The 26,437-nt window shown below is 35.0% G+C and overlaps 3 protein-coding genes across 3 annotated transcripts; all 3 read left to right on the forward strand.

Annotated features, from left to right (window-relative positions):
• LOC110377093 (long-chain fatty acid transport protein 1) lies at positions 1-15,765 on the forward strand. The gene is made up of 12 exons (XM_049845522.2): positions 1-135; positions 3,509-3,760; positions 10,491-10,641; positions 10,959-11,196; positions 11,635-11,869; positions 12,332-12,533; positions 12,902-13,094; positions 13,426-13,504; positions 13,588-13,661; positions 13,876-14,071; positions 14,642-14,732; positions 14,916-15,765. The coding sequence occupies exons 2-12, from the start codon at positions 3,546-3,548 to the stop codon at positions 15,225-15,227; spliced, it is 1,986 nt and encodes a 661-aa protein (XP_049701479.2). The 5' UTR covers positions 1-135; positions 3,509-3,545; the 3' UTR covers positions 15,228-15,765.
• A 2,663-nt stretch (positions 15,766-18,428) lies between these two features.
• LOC135118782 (uncharacterized) lies at positions 18,429-19,952 on the forward strand. The gene is made up of 2 exons (XM_064041654.1): positions 18,429-19,328; positions 19,751-19,952. The coding sequence occupies exons 1-2, from the start codon at positions 18,571-18,573 to the stop codon at positions 19,950-19,952; spliced, it is 960 nt and encodes a 319-aa protein (XP_063897724.1). The 5' UTR covers positions 18,429-18,570.
• Positions 19,953-22,273: 2,321 nt separating this feature from the next.
• LOC135118783 (uncharacterized) lies at positions 22,274-25,979 on the forward strand. Its single transcript, XM_064041655.1, has 3 exons — positions 22,274-23,119; positions 24,830-24,953; positions 25,816-25,979. Exons 1-3 carry the CDS (start codon positions 22,391-22,393, stop codon positions 25,977-25,979), a joined length of 1,017 nt encoding a protein of 338 aa, XP_063897725.1. The 5' UTR covers positions 22,274-22,390.
• Positions 25,980-26,437: the final 458 nt, after the last annotated feature.

Genomic DNA, 26,437 nt, shown 5'->3' on the forward strand with positions numbered 1-26,437 from the left:
AAGTTACAATGGCGCCTGCCTACTCGCCTCTCATTCACGGCCAGTCGAGTTCGTGACGCGAGCTACTCTACTCGTGCGCTTGTGATAATACGTACTTGTGAATAAAATACGTTATCAGTATTATTTTTGTTTTGGGTAAGTTGTTTTGTTCTGTCTTTGTTTTAGTTACTTGTTTTTTACATGGTTTTACCCGTGTACTGGGAGAATTAGTGCCAGGTGTCGGGTTAAAAGTTACTTAATGTCCTTTCTTAGGATAAAGTTAGACTATCTGTGTATCAAGTTTCATTTAAATTGGTTTATTAGTTTTATATATTTTTGTTTATTTTTATGGTATTATTTACTAGCTGCATGTTTTGTTAGTTTTGGGGGCGGCTACGCGCATTCGGATAAGCAGTTCTAAATATTAAATTTCATCTAAATTGGTTTGGTCATTGTACTAGGAAAGTGGAAAGTGTAGGATGTTTGCAAATAATAAATGACTTTGTAACAATGATATCAATCTCATGTTACAGTTTTTACAGTTCATATTAATTTCATTTGCGAACTAAATTATTTAGTTAATAAACTTGCATGTAGGTCATAGTAGTAAATATTAATGTTTAGCAATTATGTATAAATTACCTGCATATCTATTTAAATAAATCGTTACGACTTAGGTAAGCAATACGTAAAGCTTAACAGTTTTTTTTTGTTTGAACGCGATCATCCCAAAAATTAAGCCAAACATGATATGGTTTTTCTTCTAAACGTGCCACATTTTAAATTTTTCGATCCCACTATGAATTGCAATATTTTGTTTACCTGATAAATTCTAAAATCAATATAATCATTCAAGAAACATGTTACCTAAGTATGAATTAATATTTGTTCATTTGTTTCGAAATTGCACTTGACATTCAATTTACAATGTATTGCTAATTGATGCACAAGGTGCAAAAAGTATTAAACGGAAAGTCCTTGAGAAAAAGGGCTCTAAAAACTGGGTGACTTCAAGTCAGCAGTAATCATCATCTGCCTAGTAGCCTCTTCTCAACTATGTTGGGGTCGGCTTTCAGTCTAACTAGACGCTTATGAGTACTAGTTTTACATGGAGCGACTGCCTATTTGACCTTCTCAACTTAGTTATCTGAGCAACCTGATACGCCCTTAGTAAGGCTATTTGTCAGATAGCTCAGCTACCTATAGTTTCTCGAAAGTTGTATCTGCAGATTTTGATAACCAGAAAATGTATTAGGCATAGGTAGGGCTGCCATCCGTCCGGGTTTCCCCGGATTTGTCCTCTTTTGGAGGCCGTCCGTGGGCCGTCCGGGCGGGGTTCCAAGAAGTGTCCGGGGAAAACCCGGACTCTTTTCATGCAAGGAAGCACCTCAGTGAATTTAAAAAATAGTACTCGTTCGGGGAAAAAATGCGATTTACGCCAAATGTCCGGGTTTGGCGAAATTCGAGATGGCAGCCCTAGGCATAGGATATATGACAAATCTTTGACTACCTACTTCGTATACTTTTATTTGGACGTTGGTAGAATATCAGATGCATTTCCACCCACAGCTGCATTCTGCAAGGTCCTTTATTGTGTACTCCGCACTATACTAGTCATATTGATAGAACAGTTATTAATTCTCCATGCTCCATAATTATTTTGCCTCCAGTGGCCTTCATATCTAAATGCTGTGATTTTGATTATTGCAGCATTACATTACACAATACTACAATGTAGGACTAAGTAATAACTAGGTTCGCATAGCGACTGTTGTGCAAAGGTTCGATTCCTGGGACAGGCCGAAATCACATCGTCATCCATCCTCCGAGCCTTTTCCCCAACTATATTGGAGTCGGCTTCCAGTCTAACCGGATGTAGCTGAGTACCAGTGCTTTACAAGGAGCGACTGCCTTATCTGACCCCCTCAACCCAGTGGGTTTTGGAAACTTTCATAAAGCAGCCCGGAGTCTGGATGTTGGCGGTGTTATACCCTCGTGCCTGGGATGGCACTTAGAGCCGGGGCGTCCCCGAATGCCACTCAGTAGCAGTCGTTGTTATAATTCCACTTCATCATCATCCTCCGAGCCTTTTTTCCCAACTATGTTGGGGTCGGCTTCCAGTCTAATCGGATGTAGCTGAGTTCCAGCGCTTTACAAGGAGCGACTGCTCTATCTGACCTCCTCAACTCAGTTACCCGAGCAACCCAATACCCCTTGGTTAGACTGGTGTCAGACTTACTGGCTTCTGACTACCCGTAACGATTGTCAAGGATGTTCAATGACAGCCGGGACTTACAGTTTAACGTGCCATCCGAAACGAAACACAGTTATTGTTATAATTCCACTTCACAAGCCGAATTAGCCCTTCCCCGATTCACAAATAGCGGATTCTTCAAGATCTTATGATTTATTGGAGTACTTTATGTGACTTCTTTTGTTATTAAGTTAGTATGTTAATGAAAAGGTTATCGATCTGCTTATCATCCCGTAAATAACATTCCGCATGGCATTACTCACTATTTATTGTGTTTCGAGATGTTATGTGCTAAGACATTGAGTTTATTAATTGATCTTTAGGTGCCCCTTTCTTTCTTTCTACTTACTTTGTTATCGGTAATATCTGGTTATTACTCCGTTTGTTTGCAGTTGTTTAAAATATGGTGAAATTCCACTACAGGAATTCGCTTACATGAAGCTGTCGCCGATAACAGATCACAGCTAGCATGTGTTTGCGCACAAAGGTTGCAATTTCTCCGACATTTTAGAAATGTTCGCAATTTGTAACTGTTTGCTTAAACAAATAGATCAAAAGAAACATCATCAACAGAAATTATTTATTTTTTATTTTTCGAGGTTTTTTTTACCTTAAATGGATTCAAGGATTCTGTCAATTACGAAGGAGTCGAATGAGTCTGTTAGAACTAACTTTTTATACATAGTTTGGTCAGCCATTTTATAAGTGTTAGGTTCTTACAAGCAATCCCGTAGCTTCGGCAGGTTTTAGAGAGTGCGACTGCTGTTTACCTCATACGGCTAAAATGTACTGACAAACTCACGTGAAAAAAAGGAATTCCGAAAGTGATAAGTTCGTAAACATTGTAAATTGCACCAAGATACCCTTGCATAATAACTGATAAGATTTTAGTAAATAACAACAACGTTAAGACGGGCTTTACTCGATATGTTATCATATCAGTGCGAAATTATGAATTTATCTAAGGTAGGCACAAACATGGAATTATCTCTGATGATTATATTGTGAAAGTGATAGATTCCTTCCTTCCTTCGAGGAAATTTTTATTTCAAAATTTTTGTAGGTATTGGTAGGTACCAAATGGATTTCTTTTTCGGAATATCTTACGCGAATTATGAGCAAGCAAGAGATATAAGGCCAAGAGGTTTTTTTTTATTTCTTTGTAGGAAACATCGGGATTTCCCTAAAAACACTGATTTTAGAAACATACCTTACATTTTTGTTTTCGAGTAAAAACGCGATATTTAAAAACATGTTTTCTTCCTTATTTTTCAGCCAAAAACTATGCACCACAACAAATGAAAGTACCAGGATGACAGAAAAGACAGGAGTACGTTTCGAGGAGGCGGAGAAAAAGAAGGGAGTCATACTGACGTCCATAGCCGTATCGTTTGCAACACTAGGATGGTTTTCCCGGGGTTCTCCCACAATTTTGGGAGCTGTTGCCCTATTGGGCACTTATTTCATGACGGGAGATAGATACCAGTGGATTTATATATGGAAGAAGACACATTACAGGGATTTTCTGTAAGTACTTACTTTTATTTTCTTATTTGTATAGACCAAAAAATCTGTCTGTTTGCGCGGCCTCTGCGATTTTTATGTTTATCTGTCTATCTTAGAGCAAATATAATTATGTCATGACATACATTGTTGGGATTCATTGTTGATGAACTAAGGTAAAATATTAATTAAGATAAATAAAATAAAAAACTTACCTATTTTGTATGTTAAAGTGACCTTTTCGGCTTGGCCTTTGGCTGCATACTAAGTAAGTAAAAAATATGAATACGTAAAAAATAATGAAGTTAAAAAACATAAGAATGAAACACATGTTCGAAAAATACCAATCGAACACACGTGTTATTTTTACGCCAATTGTGTACCTATTATACGTTTTATTTACATGCTCAAGTAAGTATGTAAAGAGTAAAAGGTTATTATATTTATTTATATTTGGAAAGAAACAATTTTTATGTAATTTATAACTGTGATAAAAAGGATTACAATTTTAAAATGAAATGTAGTCAGTCAGTAAACTATTTCTTCATTATAATTAGAAATCGAGATAGAATTCCGTGGTTTTCAGTAGCCGTTTCTAAACCACACATTTTGATATCCAATTTCACACATAACGTATCTATCTACCAGGATTACATAAAATGAAAAGCTTGTTTAAGACTTAGACGACAGTGCACAATAAAAAACATAAAATCTTCGAATAAAAAAAATAAATTTAACCCAGTAATTTGAAGTGACGCGTATAAAGTCTATGTTTAGTTGGAAAAACAATTTACATATTTTTGCTGCGATTTTTCAATTTTTTTCTCATGTCCTGGAAGAACTAATGTAGGTATCTATACACAGCCGGCCAAAAATCTTATCTAATTACCATTACAACTTCATAATAATCTAATTGGCTGTCGGTCAAAGTCTCAGCTCATTTTTTGTTTATTTGAGTCTAGAATGAGATTTCAAGAAATCCTGACACACTGGGCAAAATTGTCACAATAAGCAGTGCGTGGGCTTAATTGGTACATCTTCTATCCGATTATGTTGTCCTAGTACTTCATAATACTTGACTCGTCTAGCACGTTTAACTTTTACTTTTTAACCTATACACCAGTTTCTAGACTAGAATAAAACAAGTTTAGTGAGTTACTGAGACCTTGGGAACAGCTAAGTGCGATCTTAAAGGGCCAATGACCTCGATAGAGATAAACATGACGTTGTTTTGATATGTACCGAAGTTTATTGCATGCAATAAATAAACAACTTATAATTTTACAGCAGATTTGGGGGATTTCTGATATATACATATAAATGTACTTATGAATCTTGAATAAATATCTTGTTTGGAGTTTTTTGAGTGCAAAAGTCATAATACCACGGGGAAAACACGCAGATCGACATTTTTTAAAAAATACAAGGAAATTTGAAGCACTTGCGACTACTTAAAAACTTCTTTTAAAATAATGATTCATTATGTTTTAATTTGCCACTTTTAATAATAACTTTATTCGTATAATTTATTTATCTTCATATATTTTCTATTTATTTTGAAACCTTGTTTTTTCTTATTTTATTGTGTCAATAGTTGTGTCTTTTTGAACACTTACTCGGGCAACATAAGTTCACAAGACAGCTTACAAAAATATCGCTGTAAAATATGTATAATAGAGGTATAATCCCACCCCAATTGCTTTCGCGCATGTTGTTATACACGTTATCAACGGTACAAGGGTCAAGCCGGTGTCGCATGTCTGCGATCTCTGTCCATTCATTGTCCCCTAGTACTTATAAACTGGCCGAAGTCCACCATTCTTTCACATTTCCTAACAATGCCTGGGTTTTGTTGCAGTATTTCTTCCACTAGGTAAATAATAAACAGGCCTATTGATTTATAATCTTTATTATTAATTTACAGTGTATCATATTTGTTTGAAATATCTGCTATTTATTGTTTTGTATTGGAGGAATTATATAATTCATGATTGTTGTGTATGAACGTGCGTATTTCGTAAATCTTCGTAGGTACCTAACAAGAATTTGTAAAACTCCCAAAATTGATAAAATCCTACTACCACGATTATAAACTTAGTGTGCCTGTGCTTACAAAATTACGATCAGACATAAAAAAACTAAACTAAAGTACTACACTAAAATTTCCCATAAATAACAGAAATAATTATTTTGTTCTAAGGTCGGGCTACAGTCAAAATAAAATAATCTTGACATTAGAGTTACAAAAGTCAATGAACACAGATTTGTACTTTTGATTGTATTAATTTACTATTGTTCATAACATTAAAAGGCGTAGATATGATATGCCCTTAACAATTGTATTTATAAAGGGCTTTAACTTTACAATGAGTATTAGTTATCATTGTTTATAAAATGCTTATCTATTTATAAGTGCAATTCTCACGCCTATTTATAGAGGCATTATGATAATTTGAGAAGCCTCGAGAGTCGAGTCTAAGCTACAGTCGCACGAGCCGACCGATCAAAGGTTGGAAAATATAAAGATTTAACTTAATATTTTAAGCGCGAAAATATGTTTTGACGTATTTTTTTCCTTAACACCTATTGGCGATGCAAAGATTCTAACTAGCGCCTCTAGTGTCAAAATTGAGAAGCAGTCTAAGAACGACACTTTGACAGATATTCATACAATTTGTGTCAAAATACCTCGCGAAAAAATTAAAATAAAAAATGTGTCAATTTTTATCATCATCATCGCAGCCATAGGACGTCCATTGCTGAACATAGGCCTCCCCCTTAGATCTCCTTAGATCTCCACAGATACCTGTTGGAGGCGACCTTTATAAGGTAGTCTGTCCACCTTGTTGGTGGTCTCCACTCCAGCACTTTTCGACCCCATCGGCCATCTGCTCTGTGAGCAATATCCATTAGCCACTTCAACTTGCTAATCCGGTGGGCTATACCGGTGACTTTAGTCTGTCTACGGAACTCCTCATTTCGATTCAATCACGTAGAGAAACACCGAGCATAGCCCTCTCCATAGCTCGTTGAGCGACTTTGAGCTTAGTTAAGCTTTGGTTTCCTAGGAAAGCGGTGCCGTCATATAGCGGCCGTAATACAGCGGTGAATGACGTCACCAGAACGTTGTCTATGTAAACAAAATGGGGCGGTTTCTTAGAGAGCGGTAACTGACGCCGTAACTTCAAAAAGCGGTGCCGCCATTTGCATGACGACCGTCTTGACGGTGTCAGATAGTTTGGTGAACGTTTTATTGAAAGCGGTGAAGCTTTTTTAATACGTATTTGTGTTTTTTTTTTTCGGAACAACGTCAAAAATTAGTTACAACTCTTGGAGCAGCGAGGACGACGAAATTTTAATAGATTTCGTTCGTAACCACGAACTAATATATAATATAAAAAGTAAAGATTATAGAAAAAGTCAACTAAAACAGAATTGGTGTCGTGAAATTTGAGAAATATTAAATAAAACAGGTTAGTAAGTATGATACAACTAACAAAAAGTTTATGACGGTGTGTTAAAACGGCCGTGGAACTTTCCACATGTCATCACCGTAAAGACGACCGTCTATTTGCGTCCGCAATATAACGGCCGCTATATGACAGCACCGCTTTCCTAGGAAACCCAAGCTTTAGAGAGACAGTTTTTATCGTGACATATATGTATTTTATAGAAAAGGCCGTGTCAGTCCTGTCAGTGTCGTTCTAGACTTAGCTTCTTGCATCGCCAATTACCTTAACGACTTTCAATAAAAATTGCGATTGAACGGATATTACTTATTTATTGAACGGGACATAAATATTTTAAAACCCAGGTCTTTAAGAACCGGACTAATTTTAGTCTCCACATTTCGACTTAAAGGACCAATAAGTTGGTCTTGTTGAACCACATAAATCACAATATATTACGGCTCCTGTCTAAATACATTTATCAAGCAATAAAGTTGCAGCGGTTGACAGGTGCAGCAAAATGCAGTTCTGTTGCAATTAATGTTGATTGATTAATCAACTCGAGCGCAGTTTGTTATGGCGTGTTTCATATTTAAAGCTTAAAATATTTCTTTTGGCGATGAAGTTCATGTAATTTTACCGAAATAAGCGTGAAAAATAAACTAACGTTCGCATTTTATTATAATGATTAGGACTTACGACTAAATTAATAATTTTGTTTTTTTTTTCTTTAAAATAATGTAGCAAGTTCATCGAATATATTTATTTCATATGAATACCTCTGAAACTACTAGGGATACATAAAACGTATAAAGTAATGTGAACCACCGGACGTAGTTGATAGCTCTCCATTGTGCGGCCACAAGGTGTCTGCAGCAATTGCCCGTTGGACCTTGGCCTCTCCTGATGTCCTAGTACGTACATAAACTGTTTACTAGGGGACCGACGTCGGTTCACATTCCGAAGTGAATTCTGGTCGCTTCCTTCAATTTTGTTTACAAATATGGGAAGTATGAATTTGAGGATGGAAATTAGTAGAAGTCTAGTGGTGAATTTAAGTATCTACTAATATTGTAAGGAGGTATCTAATAGTTTCTGCTAAAACGATTTACAAAATTCTTCTACCAATATAGTAAGCTACGTCGTTTGTGGTAATGTATAATTATTTTATCCGGATACAAATAGTAGTTTCGTCGATATGCGGGCGGAAACATGAGAATGAACTAGTCTCCCTCCCTCCCGCTTCTAAGAATGAAATTAAAAGATCATGATATATTAAAATCATTTTTTTGACAGACCTATGTAACCCTGTTTAGATGATAGAATCGATAGATTATCTTTATTCAATAGTTTTACAAAATTATCTTATTATAGGGAAATATTAAATCTAGGTATCAAAATATTCATCCGCATCGCTGTCAGCTGGGATCGTGCCCAAAAGGCTGGCTGCATTGCCACGCTGGATGGCAATGCATATCCTTTGACCGAAGTATAGGCCAGCCCTTTGGTCACGAGTGGACTCCACTAATCGCTTACTAATTTCTCGAAAGAGTCTGTGGGCACTTGGGCCCCATGGTCCCAGGGTTTCAACCCCAAACGGCTCAAAAATGCAATTGCCGGTGAGGTTTACATATTTGTGCCGCTTGAGGTTTTCCGCGGCCGCAGCAGCTGCACCGACACAGCTCGCCGTACTGGGAAGGTGGGAAGGTGCAAGGGTAGATTTGAATGCAATACTTGTAAAAGTGGCATTATTCATATAATTCACATTATCACGAGAATACAGGTCCTTTTGTCCATATTTCAAGCGAATCCATTCAATTTTGTCGATGCACGTAGATTGTAGCAAACAACTCTCAATTTAAGGTAAGCCGGATGGCCACCATTAGACCAGGAGAGCAGCAAGACGTAGGTACTCGCAAGAGGTGTCAGTCCACTGTAGTTGCTTTCAATGATTGAATGATTGGCCGGCTCGAACATGCGAGGCGGGCGGTCGTCATCGAAATGTTATGTAATTCTATGATTGCCTGGTAGAGTGCATGCGGGAATATTATGGATGTGTATGGGTTTCGCATAATAATGAAAAATCATGGGAGTATCAGTGATTGTATTTATTAGTTTGCAATAATTGAAATAAATAAAGCGATTAAATCGAGTTACTCGTTAAATGTTGATATCAATCTTAACGACTCTATTACATATCTACATATGTGTGTATACGTCAATGTTATAAAGAGCTCCTTTCAGGAGAACCGATCAAATTCGAAAACTGCAGTAAACCAACAGTTTAACTGTAACCGACATTTCTAACTTCCTCATCCACCTCAATTGGTACTTCCTCAAACGAAAGTTATTGGAAAGTTTTTAGCGCCTCATCCAACGAAATAAATGGCACAATGAAATGAAATTGGGACAATAATCTTTTAAAAGATGTTGACTAAAAAAGCAATACCTATTTCAGTATTCTTTGTGAATAATTTAGCTTAGAATAATGAGCTTTATTATCAGTATCTGATAGTTCGAAATGACTAGCGATAACATCTAAATATATAAAACTCAAAGGTGACTGACTGACTGACATAGTGATCTATCAACGCACAGCTGAAACCACTGGACGGATCGGGCTGAAATTTGGCATGCAGGTAGATGTTATGACGTAGGCATCCGCTAAGAAAGGATTTTGATCAATTCTACCCCCAAGGGGATAAAATAGGGGATGAAAGTTTGTATGAAACTTTGTCAATTTTAAACCGATCGACCTGAGACTTTGCATGCATAAAGCTACTATGGCGTAGGCAACCCTTAAGAAAGGATTTTGATAAATTCCATCCCTAAGGGGATAAAATAAGGGAAGAAAGTTTGTATACATCTTCTTAGATTTTATGAAGAAGTCCTGATGACGAATCAGAATTTTATGATGACGTTCGCTTAAATACGATTTTGATTAATTCAACCCCCATTCAACCCCCACGGGTGATAAAATAAGGGATGATGAAGGATGTAAAATGTATTAGTTTGAACCTATCAGTACGAAATGCGACTGCTAAGTGCTACTCGTAATTATACTGTCACGTGAAAGAATGCTCCTACGGGATAAGTAGTATTTTGACTATTCTATATTGCCCACGCAGACGAAGTTGCGGGCAACAGCTAGTTTTCATATAAGCCGTGTATAACTTTTCCAATATTCGTACTTTGCAACATTTATCAGATAATACAGAGCTCTGATTTTCGATCGAGCGATATGGCATCAAGTCGCATTGGACTAATCTTAAAAAGTTAATGAGGATCATTTCTTTTACTTCTAGAGGTCTGCGGGTCCTCCTATACACAATATTCAGGATATGGCTGTGGGAGCGTCAGGGCAAGACCGTGGTTGCGAGATGGGCAGAAGTAGCGCAGATGAAACCTGACAAGAAGGCATTTGTTATGGATAATAGGGCGCTGACGTTTCGAGAGGTAAGTCCACAATTATTATGCTGAGCCTAGCTTTTCTGATTAGGTATCTAGTATAAATATCTTTACACTCTAATGCTGGTTGATAGAATTATTTATGACTATAATCCATTTTAATATAGAAGTTTGATACCAATTGTCTTTGACTGTTGTTATATTCTTTTCTTAAACTTGGTCTTTTTGGATCGTAATTTCTTCAATTTATTACAAGATGCTTGAGAAACAACCACATGTTAATAGATCCATTCATGAGAATTTTCTTAATAGCGGCATAATTTTATTTCTACGCCTTGTTGTATGTACTATTTCTTCCATTTCAGGGTGACGAATTCAGCAACCGCATATCCTGGTACTTCAAACGTCAAGGCTACAAGCCTGGTGAAGTGATAGCTTTGTTCATGGAAACCCAGCCCGAATACGTCTTCCTATGGCTTGGCCTAGCCAAGATAAGAGTCACCACTGCCCTGATAAACACTAATTTAAAAGGGGGCCAGTTGATTCATTGTCTCAGGATAGCAGGATGCAAAGCGGTTATATTTGGGGATGAAATGAGTGATGGTAAGCTCTTTGGTTTCATAACGCCTTAGTACTTTTAAAGAGTGATGTTAATTTTAGTTCTTGCCTTGTTTAAAAGTATATGAAAACATTTTTGGAAGATTAAATAAGTTTTCTTTGTTAAAATAAAGAATAATTTAAAATGTAAACTTGAAATAAATAATTGCATTCAACCCATTGAATTCAACCTATTGTGGAATATTTTCATTTTTAACAATAAATTTAAAAAACTTACGTCAGCGTCATTTGCTTGAAATACTGGTTTTTAACGAGGATCTCGGAAAATGTATTATATAACACGCAAAATAGAATTACTTTTTGAATTTAAATTAAAGTGTATTCTAAATCCTTCTCAACTGACGTCAGCTGATTATAAAGAATTTTATACTTCCTATTTATTCTTCTTCCAAAAACTTTAACCCTCTTATTCTCTTCTTTCAGCCATAAAAGATATCCAAAAGGAGATCCCAGACATACCTCTCTTCCAATACAACTCCCCGGACAGGGAGAAAGCTGCAATTCTCCAGGACACCTCGCCTCTAGCTGCAGAACTTCGGGAGATGTCTCCCGAACCGGTCCTGGATTGTGAACAGGCGAAACCAAGGGACACGCTGTTGTATATCTATACGAGTGGGACTACCGGGTTTCCTAAGGCTGCTATAATTACTAATATAAGGTGGGTAAAGCTGATGACCTTATTTTTTAATGTGGATAATTTTACTTTTTAAACCATTGGACAAGTTTTTATGAATTTTAGCTAGTCATTATCTCGATGATATGCCTAAAGAGACAGTTAAACAAACTAGAATATATTTAAAAGTACAATTTCTGCAAAATTACTGCAAATTACGAAAGGGTTTTCATCATCATCATCATCAGCCTATCGCAGTCCACTGCTGGACATAGGCCTCTCCAAGTGCACGCCACTGAGATCGATTTTCGGCTTCTAAACGAAAGGGTTATATTTTCAAAATCATAAGTTACTTATGTGACTAAAACTTCTACGTCTAAAGGCGGCCTCACAATACTTGCTAAGGTGGGCCCTATCCAAAAGCTATAATTATATTTTACAAAAAATACCTACATTGGATCTATCTACAAAACCTTTATGTATTAATCTCATCTATTTCTTCTTCAGATACCTACTAATCCCACTAGGAGTGCAGCGCGCCGCACAGCTCACATCATCAGACGTAGTATACGACCCGCTGCCACTACACCACACAGCGGGCGGAGTACTAGGAGCCGGGCTGGCTATCGTGTCAGGGTGTACTGTCGTGCTGAGGAAGAAGTTCTCCGCTTCGAACTATTGGAGCGATGCGGCGAAACATGGATGTACTGTGAGTATGGATCCAATTTCACAGTATTTTATTGGACCACATTCAGAGAGAGAAGCTCATAGTTAAGTCACAGCCAATCGATCGTAAGGTTAGGAGATCTTGATTCACCGTAAATGGGTGACCATGTATATCGAAAAGTTAGACTGTGTTTCGGAAGGCACTTTCGTTAAAAGACCACCAAATCGCCAAAATCCTGGTTTTTGAGTCTTTTGGAGTAAGATGGATATTTTTTTGGATTTGGTCCAACAATAGCGTTCGGCTGACTAACTGTGGATGTCAAAAACCTATCTATCAGTCTGTTATTTTGTCGAAAGAAAATCAACATTCGCCGAATATTACTGTAATCCTTTCCCACCATATTTTTGCAGGCAGCCCAATACATAGGCGAGATCTGCCGCTACCTCCTGGCGGTCCCCCCTGGTCCTAACGACCGCGCTCACAAAGTGAACGTGATCTTCGGCAATGGACTAAGGCCGCAGATCTGGCCGGAGTTCGTCGAGAGGTTCGGCATCAAACGGGTCATGGAGTTCTATGGAGCTACGGAGGGGAATAGTAATCTCGGTGAGTTTAACTTATTTTCAACTCCTCTGTAAAATCTTTACCCCTTATTTACATAGATCTACGTGAGACACAATGGATTTTGTATTGTTCTCTAAATAGCGGCATTCAATAGGTTAATCGGTGAATACTAAAGGGTGGACTCCGATGTGAAAGTATAGCGCCTTGTATTATTTTTAACTTTTTATTGCTATTTTTTTTGCCATGGGAATTTTTATTCTAAATTAAAATGAGTATTGGTTGTAAGCCAATTTAGTAGACAAACAAGTTGAATGTCGACAATCCGGTAGAATCGAAAGATGCTAACAATAATTGTTTATTTTTGTTTTTCCAGTAAACTTGGATTCGAAAGTAGGTGCCATCGGATTCTTGAGCAGGATATTCTCCACCATCTATCCTCTTACTTTGGTAAAGTGAGTATTGTCACATAAACTATTACTGATCCTCCTTTTAATGCCTTTAAAACCACTATTTAATATAAAAATATATTTTTTAGGTGTGACGAGATCACTGGTGAGATTCTAAGAGACGCTAATGGCAGATGCATCACTTGCGGCCCTCATGAACCAGGTATTTATTAATATTAGGGCTAAAGAAAATTGTATATTATCTAGAAACTCTTCGAAATATTTACTTCTTTACTAAACGCAAAAGCAAAGTCAAAGTCAAATCATTTAGGCTTTTACATCTAATTTGCATGATTTAGACTTGGATGATTTCGCCGGCCTGGGGACTAAAACCAATTCTGTATAAATTACCCACCAATAACAAAATATCTTTCCAGGTCTTCTCCTCGGTAAAATAGACGCAAAGAAAGCCATCCTAACATTTGCTGGCTACGCCGATAAGACTGCTTCAGAGAAGAAGATGGTTCGCAATGTGAGGGCCGAAGGTGACTGCTACTTCAATACTGGAGATGTTCTGGTCATGGATCATTATGGATACTTCTACTTTAAGGATCGCACGGGAGATACGTTCAGGTGAGCTCTTTAATTTTATGGTAGCCTAGTAACTTTCTCTTTAAATAACTATAAGTTGGCCAGAAGTGACTTCGCGATGGTCAAAGTGTAAGAAGGGTCGTACGGAAGACATGTTTAGGTGAGCTCTTTTCATTCATGGTGGCCTAGTAACTTTCTCTTTAAACTATAAGTTGGACACTAACGACTTCACGAAGTCAAGAAGGATCGTACGGGTGACACGTTTAGGTGAACTCTTTTGATTTTATGGCAGCCTAGTAACTTGCTGCACCAAGATTGGACTACTTATAACTTTATGATAGTGAAAATCAATTTACATATCTCTGCTGACGTGCGCAAGCTGTCAAATGGCGAATTTCAGAGAGGCTTATTTATTTGACGAGAGACAAAATACGGAAAAAAGTTGCAGTCACAGTCATTAAACACAAAATAACAATGATTGTGAAGATCAGATAGGCATTCGCCCCAAAACACTGGTCCTCAGATGATCCGGTTAGATTAAGAGGCAAACCCAACATACATAGTTGGAAAAAGGTTAGGCAGACGATAACCATATGGATATATTTTTTCAAGGTGGCGTGGTGAAAACGTATCGACTGCAGAAGTGGAAGGTATAATCAGCACTTTGATCGGACTGAAGGATGCCGTCGTTTATGGAGTCAAGGTACATTTTATTTGGTAGTCACTTTATTGAATTAAGTTTCCATGTCTGGTCCAAAAGTATATTACTGCGAATTACAATTTCGAATGATCAAAATAATAAGTCCTGACATATTCGGCTCGCAAGAACTTTGCAAATCAGTGAAAGAATGAAGAATTACAGAATGCTCTTCTATATCTTTCACAGATCCCAAATATCGAAGGCAAAGCAGGAATGGCGGCGATTGCCGACCCAAACAAGACTCTTGACCTCACCTCACTCGCCAAGGGCCTCCGTGCTTCCCTCCCAATCTTCGCCCGTCCTCTCTTCCTAAGAATACTTCCAGAATCTCCCCTCACCGCCACATTCAAACTCAAGAAGAAGGAACTTATGGAACAAGGCTTTGACGTCGAAATCATAAGTGACCCCATGTACTTTTTGGACCAAAAGACCCAAGAATTTGTACCTCTAACTCAGAAATTGCATGACGAAATCATTCAGGGTTCCGTCAGGCTGTGATTATCTTTGCCAAACGAATTTAGAATTAGGAATTTAGTGGTAAATGTATCAAACTCATTCTTTTATAGTTATCTAAGTGGGTATTTTGAATTTAATGTGTGTGATGTATACATTTTTGAAATTATCAAGATTGAGAAATATCTTAACATGGAAAATCGACACAAAATATGATTTCTAGAAATTAATTTAATTTATTGGCTATGGCTGTGCGAGGGTGTGAATTGGATAGATAGGTACTAGGAACTCATAAAATGAAAGAGATGCTTTGACACAGGTAGAACAAGCACGAATTTACGCACAAAAAGTAAAATATGTACATTGAAGAGTAGTTAGATTATAATTGATAAAGTATTTTTGGTACCTCGTCTACCATTTAGGCGAAAGTGAACATATCAAGTTATTTAAGAGATTGCATTGAAATTGTAACTTTAAGTAAATATAGTTTAGGTAAGTTTTGCAACTGTGAATCTGTAAGAAGGAACAATTTATATGCATTTATGTGATGTAATTATTGGAAATAAAGTGTTTATTATAGCAATATTTATTTTACTTTTTGAATAGATAACTGCTAACAAGCATTTGAACATCTTTGGAAGTCGTTACGGATAATCAGAAGCCAGAAAGTCTGACAAAGTTGAGAGGATAAGCAGTTGTCCATAGATAACACTGGCCGAATTGCACAGACGGTGGTTACGGGCGGTCGGTGGATCCCAACAAGGTTGGGAAAAGGCTAGGCAGATGAGGATTAGCTTTATCTTCTTCTTCTTCCTGCCCTGTATCCAATTTTATTTCGTGTCGGTGCAATATATCTTCCGTTTCCATTTTCCTCTGTCACTCGTCATACTGACACTTCTTCTCATGTCACCTTTCAGGCAATCCATCCATCTTTTCTAGATTCATATATGTAGATGAGGACTAGCGGTATGCCGATTAATAATGTACATATGAGCAGGATTATGGATCGGCCTATACAAAAATAAAGGAAGTAATTATATAGGTTTGATAATGAGTGTCCATTCATTAATTTATCTTTTAATATCTTTAATGTAGCAGCCTTTATGTCCTGTCAAGGTGTTTGTTCTAAGGTCCTATGAATTCATTCAGTTATTGACCACCTTAGTCATCTAAGTAATTATGAGTAAAGAATAATAATTCTGTCCATTGTCTTCATAGTTTATGTGTACTGAAATATCGTGTTAACAGCATAATGAAGATTATCAACAACTATAAGAAAATAAATTTTGTAGACGAAGATATACGCTCAATGCTACTACCCTTAAATCTGGTGATGTTATGTCCAAAATATAGCATCAAAAGAAGCCTTATAGCTCCGAATACCTTCAGAAATAACTGTGTATCAATCGTCACAACCCTTGTGCTAATTTCTGCAATGTGTTACCGAACTTACGGGCTGTCATTCTATCAAGATGGATTCAGTAACATTGTGTACTACTATTCCTATTACGACGTGTGTTATTACAGTTTTGGCTACATCATGAACTACATTATCAGTGTTTACCAGACCAAAGAAAACATAAGCTTAGTCCTAACTCTCCAAAAAGTACACAGACTCTTCAATGATGCAACTGCTTTTAAGCGTTTTATCATCTTCAACTGGATTTTCGTAATCACGGCTTTGGTTACACATTTACTTCTCGTAACATCGTCCTGTTTGGTTATGCTATATCATTCTAAAGTTAATTTAATTGGTTATCTTCTCGTAATCTTTGATATTTATATCATTTATTGTTTTCGTCTCATGAAGTTCATGGAAGATAAAGTTCACATATGGAAGAGTAAACTTGAGAGTTCTGAAGCATTTGATGTGTGTAAATTCTGTGAAATAATGTTTGAAAGTTACGTTGATATTTTAAAGTGTTATGATATGATCAAGGATTGTTTTCAACGATTTGTGAGTATGTTTCCGTTTTTTCTTGTCAGTAACACAGAAAATAGCTGTTGATTTAGCTTAGAAATTGATGTCTCCGAGTGAATGAAGCGTTAGAATGGCTTTTAATGATGATATTAATTTCTTTGAGTCATACTTAAAATGCTTTAATTTTCAGATCCTGTTTTACGTGGTAGAAATATTCGTCAACTCTCTACTTTATTTTCAACAAACCTTTTCTGTATTGAAAGCCCTGAAAAATTTAGTGAGTACCTTTTGATTATAATTTTGTTAAACTTGTAGATTAGGTACTTACTTAATGTTGTTGACACATCGGCCTGACCACCAGATTTCTGTTGCTTGGTCTGAAGAAGTGAAAGCGCTCTAGCTTCTAGCTTCACCCCATTGATAATGCAGATTATTTTTTAAGCGTCTTCGGAAACAATATATTTTTTTAAAGTGCACTTGAATCTCCCCAGTTTCGTCTGACGTTTAGTTTATGTTATAATGTTTGTGGTCGCTTGATACGCACGGAACCGCTAGTATAAACCGGCTACTTATTTTATACTGTTTACTTGTTTGAAGGATGCTATAGCCCCAGCAATACTCAGTATAGGCAGCTGGGCGGTGAAGGCTTTAATATGGCAAACTTTACTCACCCGGCAATGCGAGAAATTTTACATTTCTATGGAAAATGTTCGAGATTCTTGTCTCAATGTTTTGAAGTCAAACTGCTCAGGTATTTAATTATTTCTTTTGATCAATATTTTATATTTCAAAGATATCAACATATATTAATTTAATGTTTCTTTTGAAAGATGATGAGAGAAGGCTATGCAAGAACGTGCTTCGCTTGCACCGCGCGTCATTCAGCAAGATACGCGCGTGCGGACTGTTCTACGTAGACGCCGCGTTACAACTCGCTCTTATGGGTCTACTCACTAACTACACTATTATATTGCTACAGTTTGCTTTATTATAACATTTAGTTTTATTACATGTTTCATAAAATTAATAAATAAGGATTTTTATTGAACATTGTATTCTATAGAGGGATATTACTTTAAATATAATACGAGTCAAACGTTGCAACACAGATTACTTGGTTGCAACTAATCCATTGTACATAATAATTTTTCGCTTTTCTGTTTTATTTCTGTACTTGTCTCTTATAAAAGTTGTTTTGTTGTTGAATGAAGAATTCTTAAAAAAATGTCTAACCAAATAACTTCGCTAACTGAGCATTGAAAGTAATTGCTTTTATTTCCCCTTCCTCCTTTATCATAGCAACGATTATTGATTGTATGGCCTTTTCATACTATTTAATTATTGACTGTTTCAGTTCAATTAACTAATCACTCGAATAATAATGACGAAACTTACAAACACTTACATCGATTAACGCTCTACTGATATTACAGAACGCTTGTGTTAAAGTGGAATAAAGTTAAGACTATGCATAACATTCAAATATTAAAGGCAGTAAAAAATAATAATAATATAGTAGACAAAGACATACAGTCGATGCTTCTACCATTGAATCTGATGCACTATATCATGTGTTGCCCAAGATATCACATCCAAAATAATCTGATTGTACCAAACGGCCTCATTTCTCATTGTGTTTCCATCATCGGAACAACAGTGTTTATAACTTTGCTTTGTTACCGTACATACGTCTTGTCTAACGAATATACAGCAATGTTCGATGTGTTAGTTTACTACTACTCTTATTATGACATCGTTTACTATACTTTCGGTCTCACCATGGGTTGTACGCTCAGCATTATCCAAACAAAGAAAAATGTTGAATTTGTTCTCATCTTCCAAAAAGTACACAGATTTCTTAATGATGAAACCAGTTTTAAAAACTTAATCCTTTTTAATTGGATATTTTTTGTTGCTGCTATAGTTTGCCATTTTTTTATTGTTTCATGTTTTTTCTCCATTCTTACCTACTACAGTAAGTTTGTTTGGACCGCTTATTTATTAGTGTTCTTAGATTTTTACGTCATTAATGTCATAAGAGCCATTAAATTAATAGAAGACAAGGCAAGATTGTGGACGGTCAATCTTTTGAATAAAAATATTGAAAATATGGACGTGCAAAATTATTGTAAAAGAATGTTTGAAAGCTATGTTGATATACTAAAATGTTATGACATAATCAAAGTTTGTTTTCAACAGTTTGTGAGTATGATTATAACCTGGCTGTATGATTACCTAATTGTAGCCGAATTATAACGAAATATTGAACGATTTTAGATAGTATTTTATATTTTTGAAGTATTATTCCACTATTTGGTTTACATTCAACAAACGATTGACATATTGAAAACCATTGATGATGTTGTGAGTAACTTTTTTATTAATAGTCCTTTTCACTAATAGTGACCTACAATATGGATGTATCATGTGTCATTTGTAATTATATGTTTTTAGAACGCCGTACCAACTGCGGCAATTTGTTTAATTATTTGGACAATGAAGAGTTTTGCATGGCAAGCAATATTAAGCTGGCAATGCGAAAAATTCTACATAGCTATGCAAAAACTTTTAGATTCTTGCGCTATTATAAAGAAATCAAATTGCTCAGGTATTTTTCCTTATTATTTTGTGTTTATTCAAAACTAAGTACATTTTTAATTACATTGTTTTTGATATTTATGACAGATGAAGGGAAAAAGCTATGCAAGAACGTGCTACGCTTGCACCGCGCGTCATTCAGCAAGATACGCGCGTGCGGACTGTTCTACGTAGACGCCGCGTTACAACTCGCTCTTATGGGTCTACTCACTAACTATACTGTTGTTTTGCTACAGTTTGCACTTTTATAATGTTGGTTAGAATAAATTGATTTAGTAAAACAATGTCACTATTGATTGTTGGACAAGGGAATAAATTGCACAGTACGCCCAAATAATATTTAGTAACATCTTTAACACCTAAAAAAAGAGATTCGTAATAACTTCCGGTGATTAATCTAAAAATAGGAATCTATTACTTTAAAACATATTCACTGTCTTATTTGACAAATCTTCCTTCGCCGCGAGGTTATAATTAATTCTGAATCAATCATCTACTAAACGGTACATACCTAACAATGTTTACTAGTCGACAATGACAATGTATATCCGGGTAAATTATCAATATGAAATAATGACAAGTTCTAATCAATAACATAGATTGATTATTTTTAACTAGAACACAAGTGGAAAGTTTATTTTACGATACGAACGTTGACATAAAAGAACGAAACTACTACATCTAAATACTACATCGTTTAAAATGACGACAGTCCGGAAAATTGTGTTAATGAGACCAATTAATAACTTTAAGATAGACAAGGACATCCAGTCAATGCTGTTACCTTTGAATCTAACGCAGTATATGATGTTTTGCCCTAAATATCGCATAAAAAACGACCTTATAACTCCAAATGGATTAAGAACTAAATGCATTACAATTATCGGAACAATCATATTTATTTTTTCAATCGCGTATCGTACATATTCGCTATCATTTAACCAAAATTCAGCTGCGTTTTCTCCTCTAATATATTATTATTCATATTACGACACCATTTATTATGGTTTCGGTCTCATTTTGAGCTGCGTGCTCAGTATCAGAAACACCAAAAAACATGTTAGATTCATCCTTATTTTTCAAAAAGTTCACCGGTTTTTAAATGATAAAACAGTTTTTAAACAGTCCGTAGTTTTTAACTGGTTGTTTGTTGTAGCTTGTTTGGTGATCCATTTTACAACTGTTATAAGTGTTGCCATAATGCTCATTTATTATATAAAGTACGTTTGGAATGGCTTTGTGTTAGTTGTATTCGATTTGAATGTTGTTCACACGGTACGATTTATCAAGTTAATGGAAGACAAGGTGGAAGCTTGGAGGACTCGACTTTTGAATTCCGCAGACTTGGAGATTACTGACCTGTCAAGTTACAGCAAAAGGATGTTTCAAGCCTATATTGATATTTTAAAATGCTACGATATGATTAAAGATTTTTATCAATACTTTGTGAGTATTTTAGTGTTTTATTCTGAGACGAATTTACTCTAAAACCTATTTTTAGATTTTTATTACATTTTTATGTTTGCAGATCCTATTTTACGTTTTAGAAGCATTTCTTCATTCTTTGGTCTACGTTCAGCAATCGATTGATGTAGGGAAAGCTCTTAATAATTTTGTGAGTATATTTTAATTCTGGCAATCACGCAGTAGTGACTCGTGCTTATTTATCAAGATTTATTTGTTCTTGTCGATTTTGTTCACATTATTATGAAGCGATTTTTTATTTTTTCCAGTCAAAAATACATATCGTAACATTTTTTTAACAACCCGGCTTACATATACAGACTACTAAATTATTTTGTATTTTACTTAATTGTTTCCAGGATACCGCTCCAGTAGAAATGTTTGGTATAATTGTTTGGTCAGCAAAGACTTTAATTTGGCCGGCAGTATTGAGCTGGCAATGTGAAAAATTCTACTTAAGTATGCAACATCTTCAAGATTCTTGCGCTATTATTTTGAAATCAGATTCTTCAGGTAAATACAAAAATAATAAGTAAATGCATTTTGTATCATCTCTTTTGCATTTTCATATATCTTATGTTTTGCGCAGATGACAAGATAAAGCTATGCAAGAACGTGCTGCGCTTGTACCGCGCGTCATTCAGCAAGATACGCGCGTGCGGACTGTTCTACGTAGACGCCGCGTTACAACTCGCTCTTGTGGGTCTGTTTAGCAATTACGTCATTGTGTTGTTACAATTCGCAGTTCTATAATATACTTAGCTAATTTTATTTTAGAGCATAAGGATACTCGCTGTTTTGTCTATGAAAACCTTGTATAATATTACGTTTTAAGATGTTTAGAAACTGGTTAGCTCGTAAAAAATATCATAATTTTGTTGTTTTTATTTCATTAATCCGTCTAACATATACTTTATCGTCATATACTGCTACTATCTGTCAGCGATTCCTTCATTTTTGTAGTAGGTAATGAGACAGATGTCAAATTTTGAAAAGCTTTATAAAAAATTAAACTGCCGGTATTATATAGTTCAGGTACATTATGTAGATGCTACACATTTCTCGTTTTCAATAAAACCAATAGTGAAATCACCTTAATTTCAACTTTATCACCATCATCAAATCACATTAATCAAATAAAACTTCATGGTCATTGAAATTGTGTATTCTATTGATAATTTTACAGTTCCTAAACCAAGACTTTGCCCGGTTGAAAGTGAAAAATATGTTCACTAATAAATCTAATATGCGTATATTATTTAAAAATATATTAGACAAAGATGTGCAGTGTATGCTTTGGCCTTTAAACCTGATGCAGTATATGATGTTGTGTCCCAAATATCACATCAAAAACAACCTTATTACTCCTAATAGCTTAATCTCTAATATCATTTCAATTATTGCAACAGTAGGTTTTATTTCTAGCAGTTTCTATCGCACGTATGAAATTATTTACTATTCAGTTCTAAAATCCACCAGCTTTTTTATTTCTTTCGTTCTGTATTACGACTGTATCTACTACGTCGCAGGTTTCATTATGAATTGTGCTATGGGAATTCTTCAAACCAAGAATATGGTAAAATTTGTCCTGATTTTTCAAAAAATACACCGGTTTTTGAATGATGGGAGTTTATTTAGACGCTATGTTATTATGAATTGGATCTATTTCATTGCGGCTCTAGGCTTCTTTTTCATTATTTTAATGTTATTCGTTATGCTATTCGAAAACTGGATTTTTATTATTTACGGCTATGAACTAATTTTCTTTGATTTAAATGTTGTTTACTTCATTCGAATTATAAAATTATTGGAAGACAAAGTTGTTCTTTACAATAAATGTCTGTTGAATTATGAAAAACATACAACTGATGAGAGCTATAGACAAAAAATTTTTCAAGTCTACGTTGACTTATTGGAATGTTATAACATTTTAAAGAAATGTTTTCAACAATTTGTAAGTAATGCATTTAATTTTGTTTTAGTGATTAATAATAATAGTCGGAAAGAAAATCAATTACTATAAACGATTTTTTCAGATACTCTACTACATTTTAGAATTATTGATTCACACATTAATTTACATTGAAATGATATTTGAGACTCTGCGGGTACGGAAAAGTATATATTATAACGTTGTAAGTATAATATTGAAAAAACGTTATTTTTCCACAAAAGTAACCAAAAGTGTTCACAGATGTTTGCAGTAGCTTTACTAAATATAAAACTTATATTTTTTTCAGTTAGCGATCATTGCATTATTGAGTTGGTTTGTTAAAGATTTAATGTGGCAATCACTAATATGCCTACGATGCGAGAAATTTTACATAGCGATGCAAAAAGTTAAAGATTCATGCTCAATTATTCTGAATAGAAACAGCTCAGGTATTTTCTTATTGCAGTAAAATTCAAGACATAATAATTGATCTGAATTTAAGTCCTTATAATTTTTATTACTTTCTGATAACTTACTAGATGATGTGAGAAAGTTATGCAAGAACGTGCTACGCTTGCACCGCGCGTCGTTCAGCAAGATACGCGCGTGCGGACTGTTCTACGTAGACGCCGCGTTACAACTCGCTCTTATGGGTCTACTCACTAACTATATTGTAGTTTTGTTACAGTTCAAGTTTTTGTAATAAAATATTATGAAATTATTAATTTATTGAAGCAATTAAATTATTTATTTGTGTGTTAATGTGTTTTTTTTAGCCAAACTTGTCAGTAAAGCGTTATCCGTAAGTCGAAGATACAAAAACGTCTATGAATTTAGTAACTCGCAAAAGCGTGCGTGTATACTGCAGACTTTTATGTTTTTTTTCAAAGTTGTGAATTTAATCAAAGTTTTTAGCCGGTCCGATAACGTACAAATACTTGATAGTTGTGACGTCTGTACTTTCATTTATTTTCATACTGATTTATGAGCCCAAAACAACTATCGGCCGACTAAAAGTTTGTAGTGTGCGCGCTCAAAATATTCATCACCCTAACTAATTATAACTAATAACTAATAACCATATAACTAATTTTAATAATTGACGATTCAATAAATAAATATCGTGACTATTTAATGAATTGGATAAATGCTTGCATGTTTATAACTTTACCATCGATTAATGTCAACGCGTGTGCTTGAACTCCGTATTATAATAACAAAATGAAGTTTGACCGTAAAACTGAAACAAAAACAAATGTGCATCTTGTTTTCAATAATTTGTTAGACAAAGACGTACAGTCGATATTTTTTCCTTTGAACCTCATGCACTATATTGTGTTCTGTCCTAAGTATACAATTAAAAACAATTTCATTATTCCTACCTCCTTCATCGTTAAGTTAATTTCAATCCTCGGTACACTTGTATTTATTTCAGTAACTCTTTATCGTAACTATTATTTGTTTTTCTACCAAGAATCTGTTACCATTAGCCCTTTTATGTACTACTCGTCATATTACGACTCTCTTTTCTATAGCTTTGGATTTTCAATGAATTGTTTATTCGGTATCTTCAAATCTGAACTGATTATTCGCTCTATCATGACGTTTCAAAACATCCACAGATATCTTAATAATGAACGTAACACTAGGCGTAACATCATATTAAACTGGACCTATGTCATTGTGACTTTTGTTGGCTACTTCAGTATCTACACTTATTTTTACTCACAGTTATCTAATTCGTATAATTTAACCAATGCTTTCTTTTTGGTCTCCTTCGATATTAATGCGGTCCTAGCTATTAGGTCCCTTAATCTATTAGAAGATAAGATTTCTCTGTGGAATGTTAATATGTGTAAAAATCAAGAATTGGAAAATGTTAATGATCGAAATTACGCGAAGAAAATGTGTCAAGCTTACGTTAACGTGTTGGAGTGTTATGAGACGCTCAAAACTCTTTCCCGTAGTTTTGTGAGTAACTTATCTTATTTACCTACTTTTGATTTAAACAATTTTGACAGTATATTTTATAAAGCTGAAGATTTTATTTATTATGGTCACTACTGACCCGATTTTTTTAAATATAGGTTTTTGCCCATTTTTGTCTTAATATAATTTGCTTTTGCTACATTTCAGATGCTCTACTATCTCTTAGAGGTCTTCATCCATACTCTGATTAATATTCAAGTGGCAATTGACATAATTCAAATACAAGAAATGATGGACAAATTGGTAAATGTACTTTTAAATTCTTCTGTTTCATCCGCGTCCTGACAAAATACCTATGAAGTAGTTGCTTAGTTTTATATGTCTCATTGAATTTTATACATATCAACGTTCAAATTATGTGAGATTGTTTTCTTACAAAATACAAGTTACTTATCTGAAATTGACTAAAACGTGTGCCTCTCCTCAGTCTACTATTAAAGTGGGCCTAACTTTATCTTACTTATGGGAACGTGTATTTCGTTTTTTTTTGTTTCAGACCAAAGCACCTTTAGAGCCAATTGTCATATCCCTTTGGGTTATAAAGTCTCTAACATGGCAAGCCATGTTGTGTTGGCAATGTGAAAAATTCTATCTAACTATGGATAAACTACGGGACTGTTGTACAATTGTTTTGAAATCAAACTGTTCAGGTATGAAGGTATTTTAAAGCATTTTGTTGAAACTGTTATATTATATATTTATTTCATATTGTAATTTTATTTTTAAAGATGAAGTGAGAAGGCTATGCAAGAACGTGCTACGCTTGCACCGCGCGTCATTCAGCAAGATACGCGCGTGCGGACTGTTCTACGTAGACGCCGCGTTACAACTCGCTCTTATGAGTCTACTCACTAACTACGTTGTTGTTTTGCTACAGTTTGCGTTTTTATAATGTTATTTAATTAAATTGTTTCTGTAATTTTGATAAGATCTTTCATTAAACACAATTACAGTTGTAGTTGCCACAGGTAAGCTATCTTGTAAGGACTTTTCTTCAGGAAGATTATTTTTTCCAACGAGCCGTTAATCAAACATGGGTGATGTCAAACACGAGTAACTTACCTTAAAAAGCTTATATTGTTATGAAATTAGTGGACCAACAGAAAGTTAACTTTATAGAGAAATTTGTATTAAATGTTCATTGTTTCTCTGAATGATAAAAGCGCCTTTTACTGCTACTATTAAGAACCAACTCTAAATTAAGTGTAGCTAAGTACCTAAATTCAAAAATGTTGTAAGCATATTATAAGATTTAAAACAAATGCAAAACAATCAAATAAATATTTTGAGTTCGAGTTTGAGAGTGTATTATTTTAACACTAATTAAAATTACAGAAAAGCGAATTGCAG

This window comes from Helicoverpa armigera, chromosome 25 (genome assembly GCF_030705265.1).
Source record: "Helicoverpa armigera isolate CAAS_96S chromosome 25, ASM3070526v1, whole genome shotgun sequence".
NCBI lineage: Eukaryota > Metazoa > Arthropoda > Insecta > Lepidoptera > Noctuidae > Helicoverpa > Helicoverpa armigera.

Coding starts and splice junctions, on each gene's coding strand:
- LOC135118782 (XM_064041654.1), top strand. CDS start 18,571: ATGCATAACATTCAAATATTAAAGGCAGTAAAAAATAATAATAATATA. Junction 19,329..19,750: donor AGTATGATTATAACCTGGCT/GTATGATTACCT, acceptor TTCAAAACTAAG/TACATTTTTAATTACATTGT.
- LOC110377093 (XM_049845522.2), top strand. CDS start 3,546: ATGACAGAAAAGACAGGAGTACGTTTCGAGGAGGCGGAGAAAAAGAAG. Junction 12,534..12,901: donor CGGCGAAACATGGATGTACT/GTGAGTATGGAT, acceptor ATATTTTTGCAG/GCAGCCCAATACATAGGCGA. Junction 14,072..14,641: donor CGCACGGGAGATACGTTCAG/GTGAGCTCTTTA, acceptor TATTTTTTCAAG/GTGGCGTGGTGAAAACGTAT.
- LOC135118783 (XM_064041655.1), top strand. CDS start 22,391: ATGTTCACTAATAAATCTAATATGCGTATATTATTTAAAAATATATTA. Junction 23,120..24,829: donor AGAAATGTTTTCAACAATTT/GTAAGTAATGCA, acceptor TTTTACTCACAG/TTATCTAATTCGTATAATTT. Junction 24,954..25,815: donor TCTGTGGAATGTTAATATGT/GTAAAAATCAAG, acceptor TTATTTTTAAAG/ATGAAGTGAGAAGGCTATGC.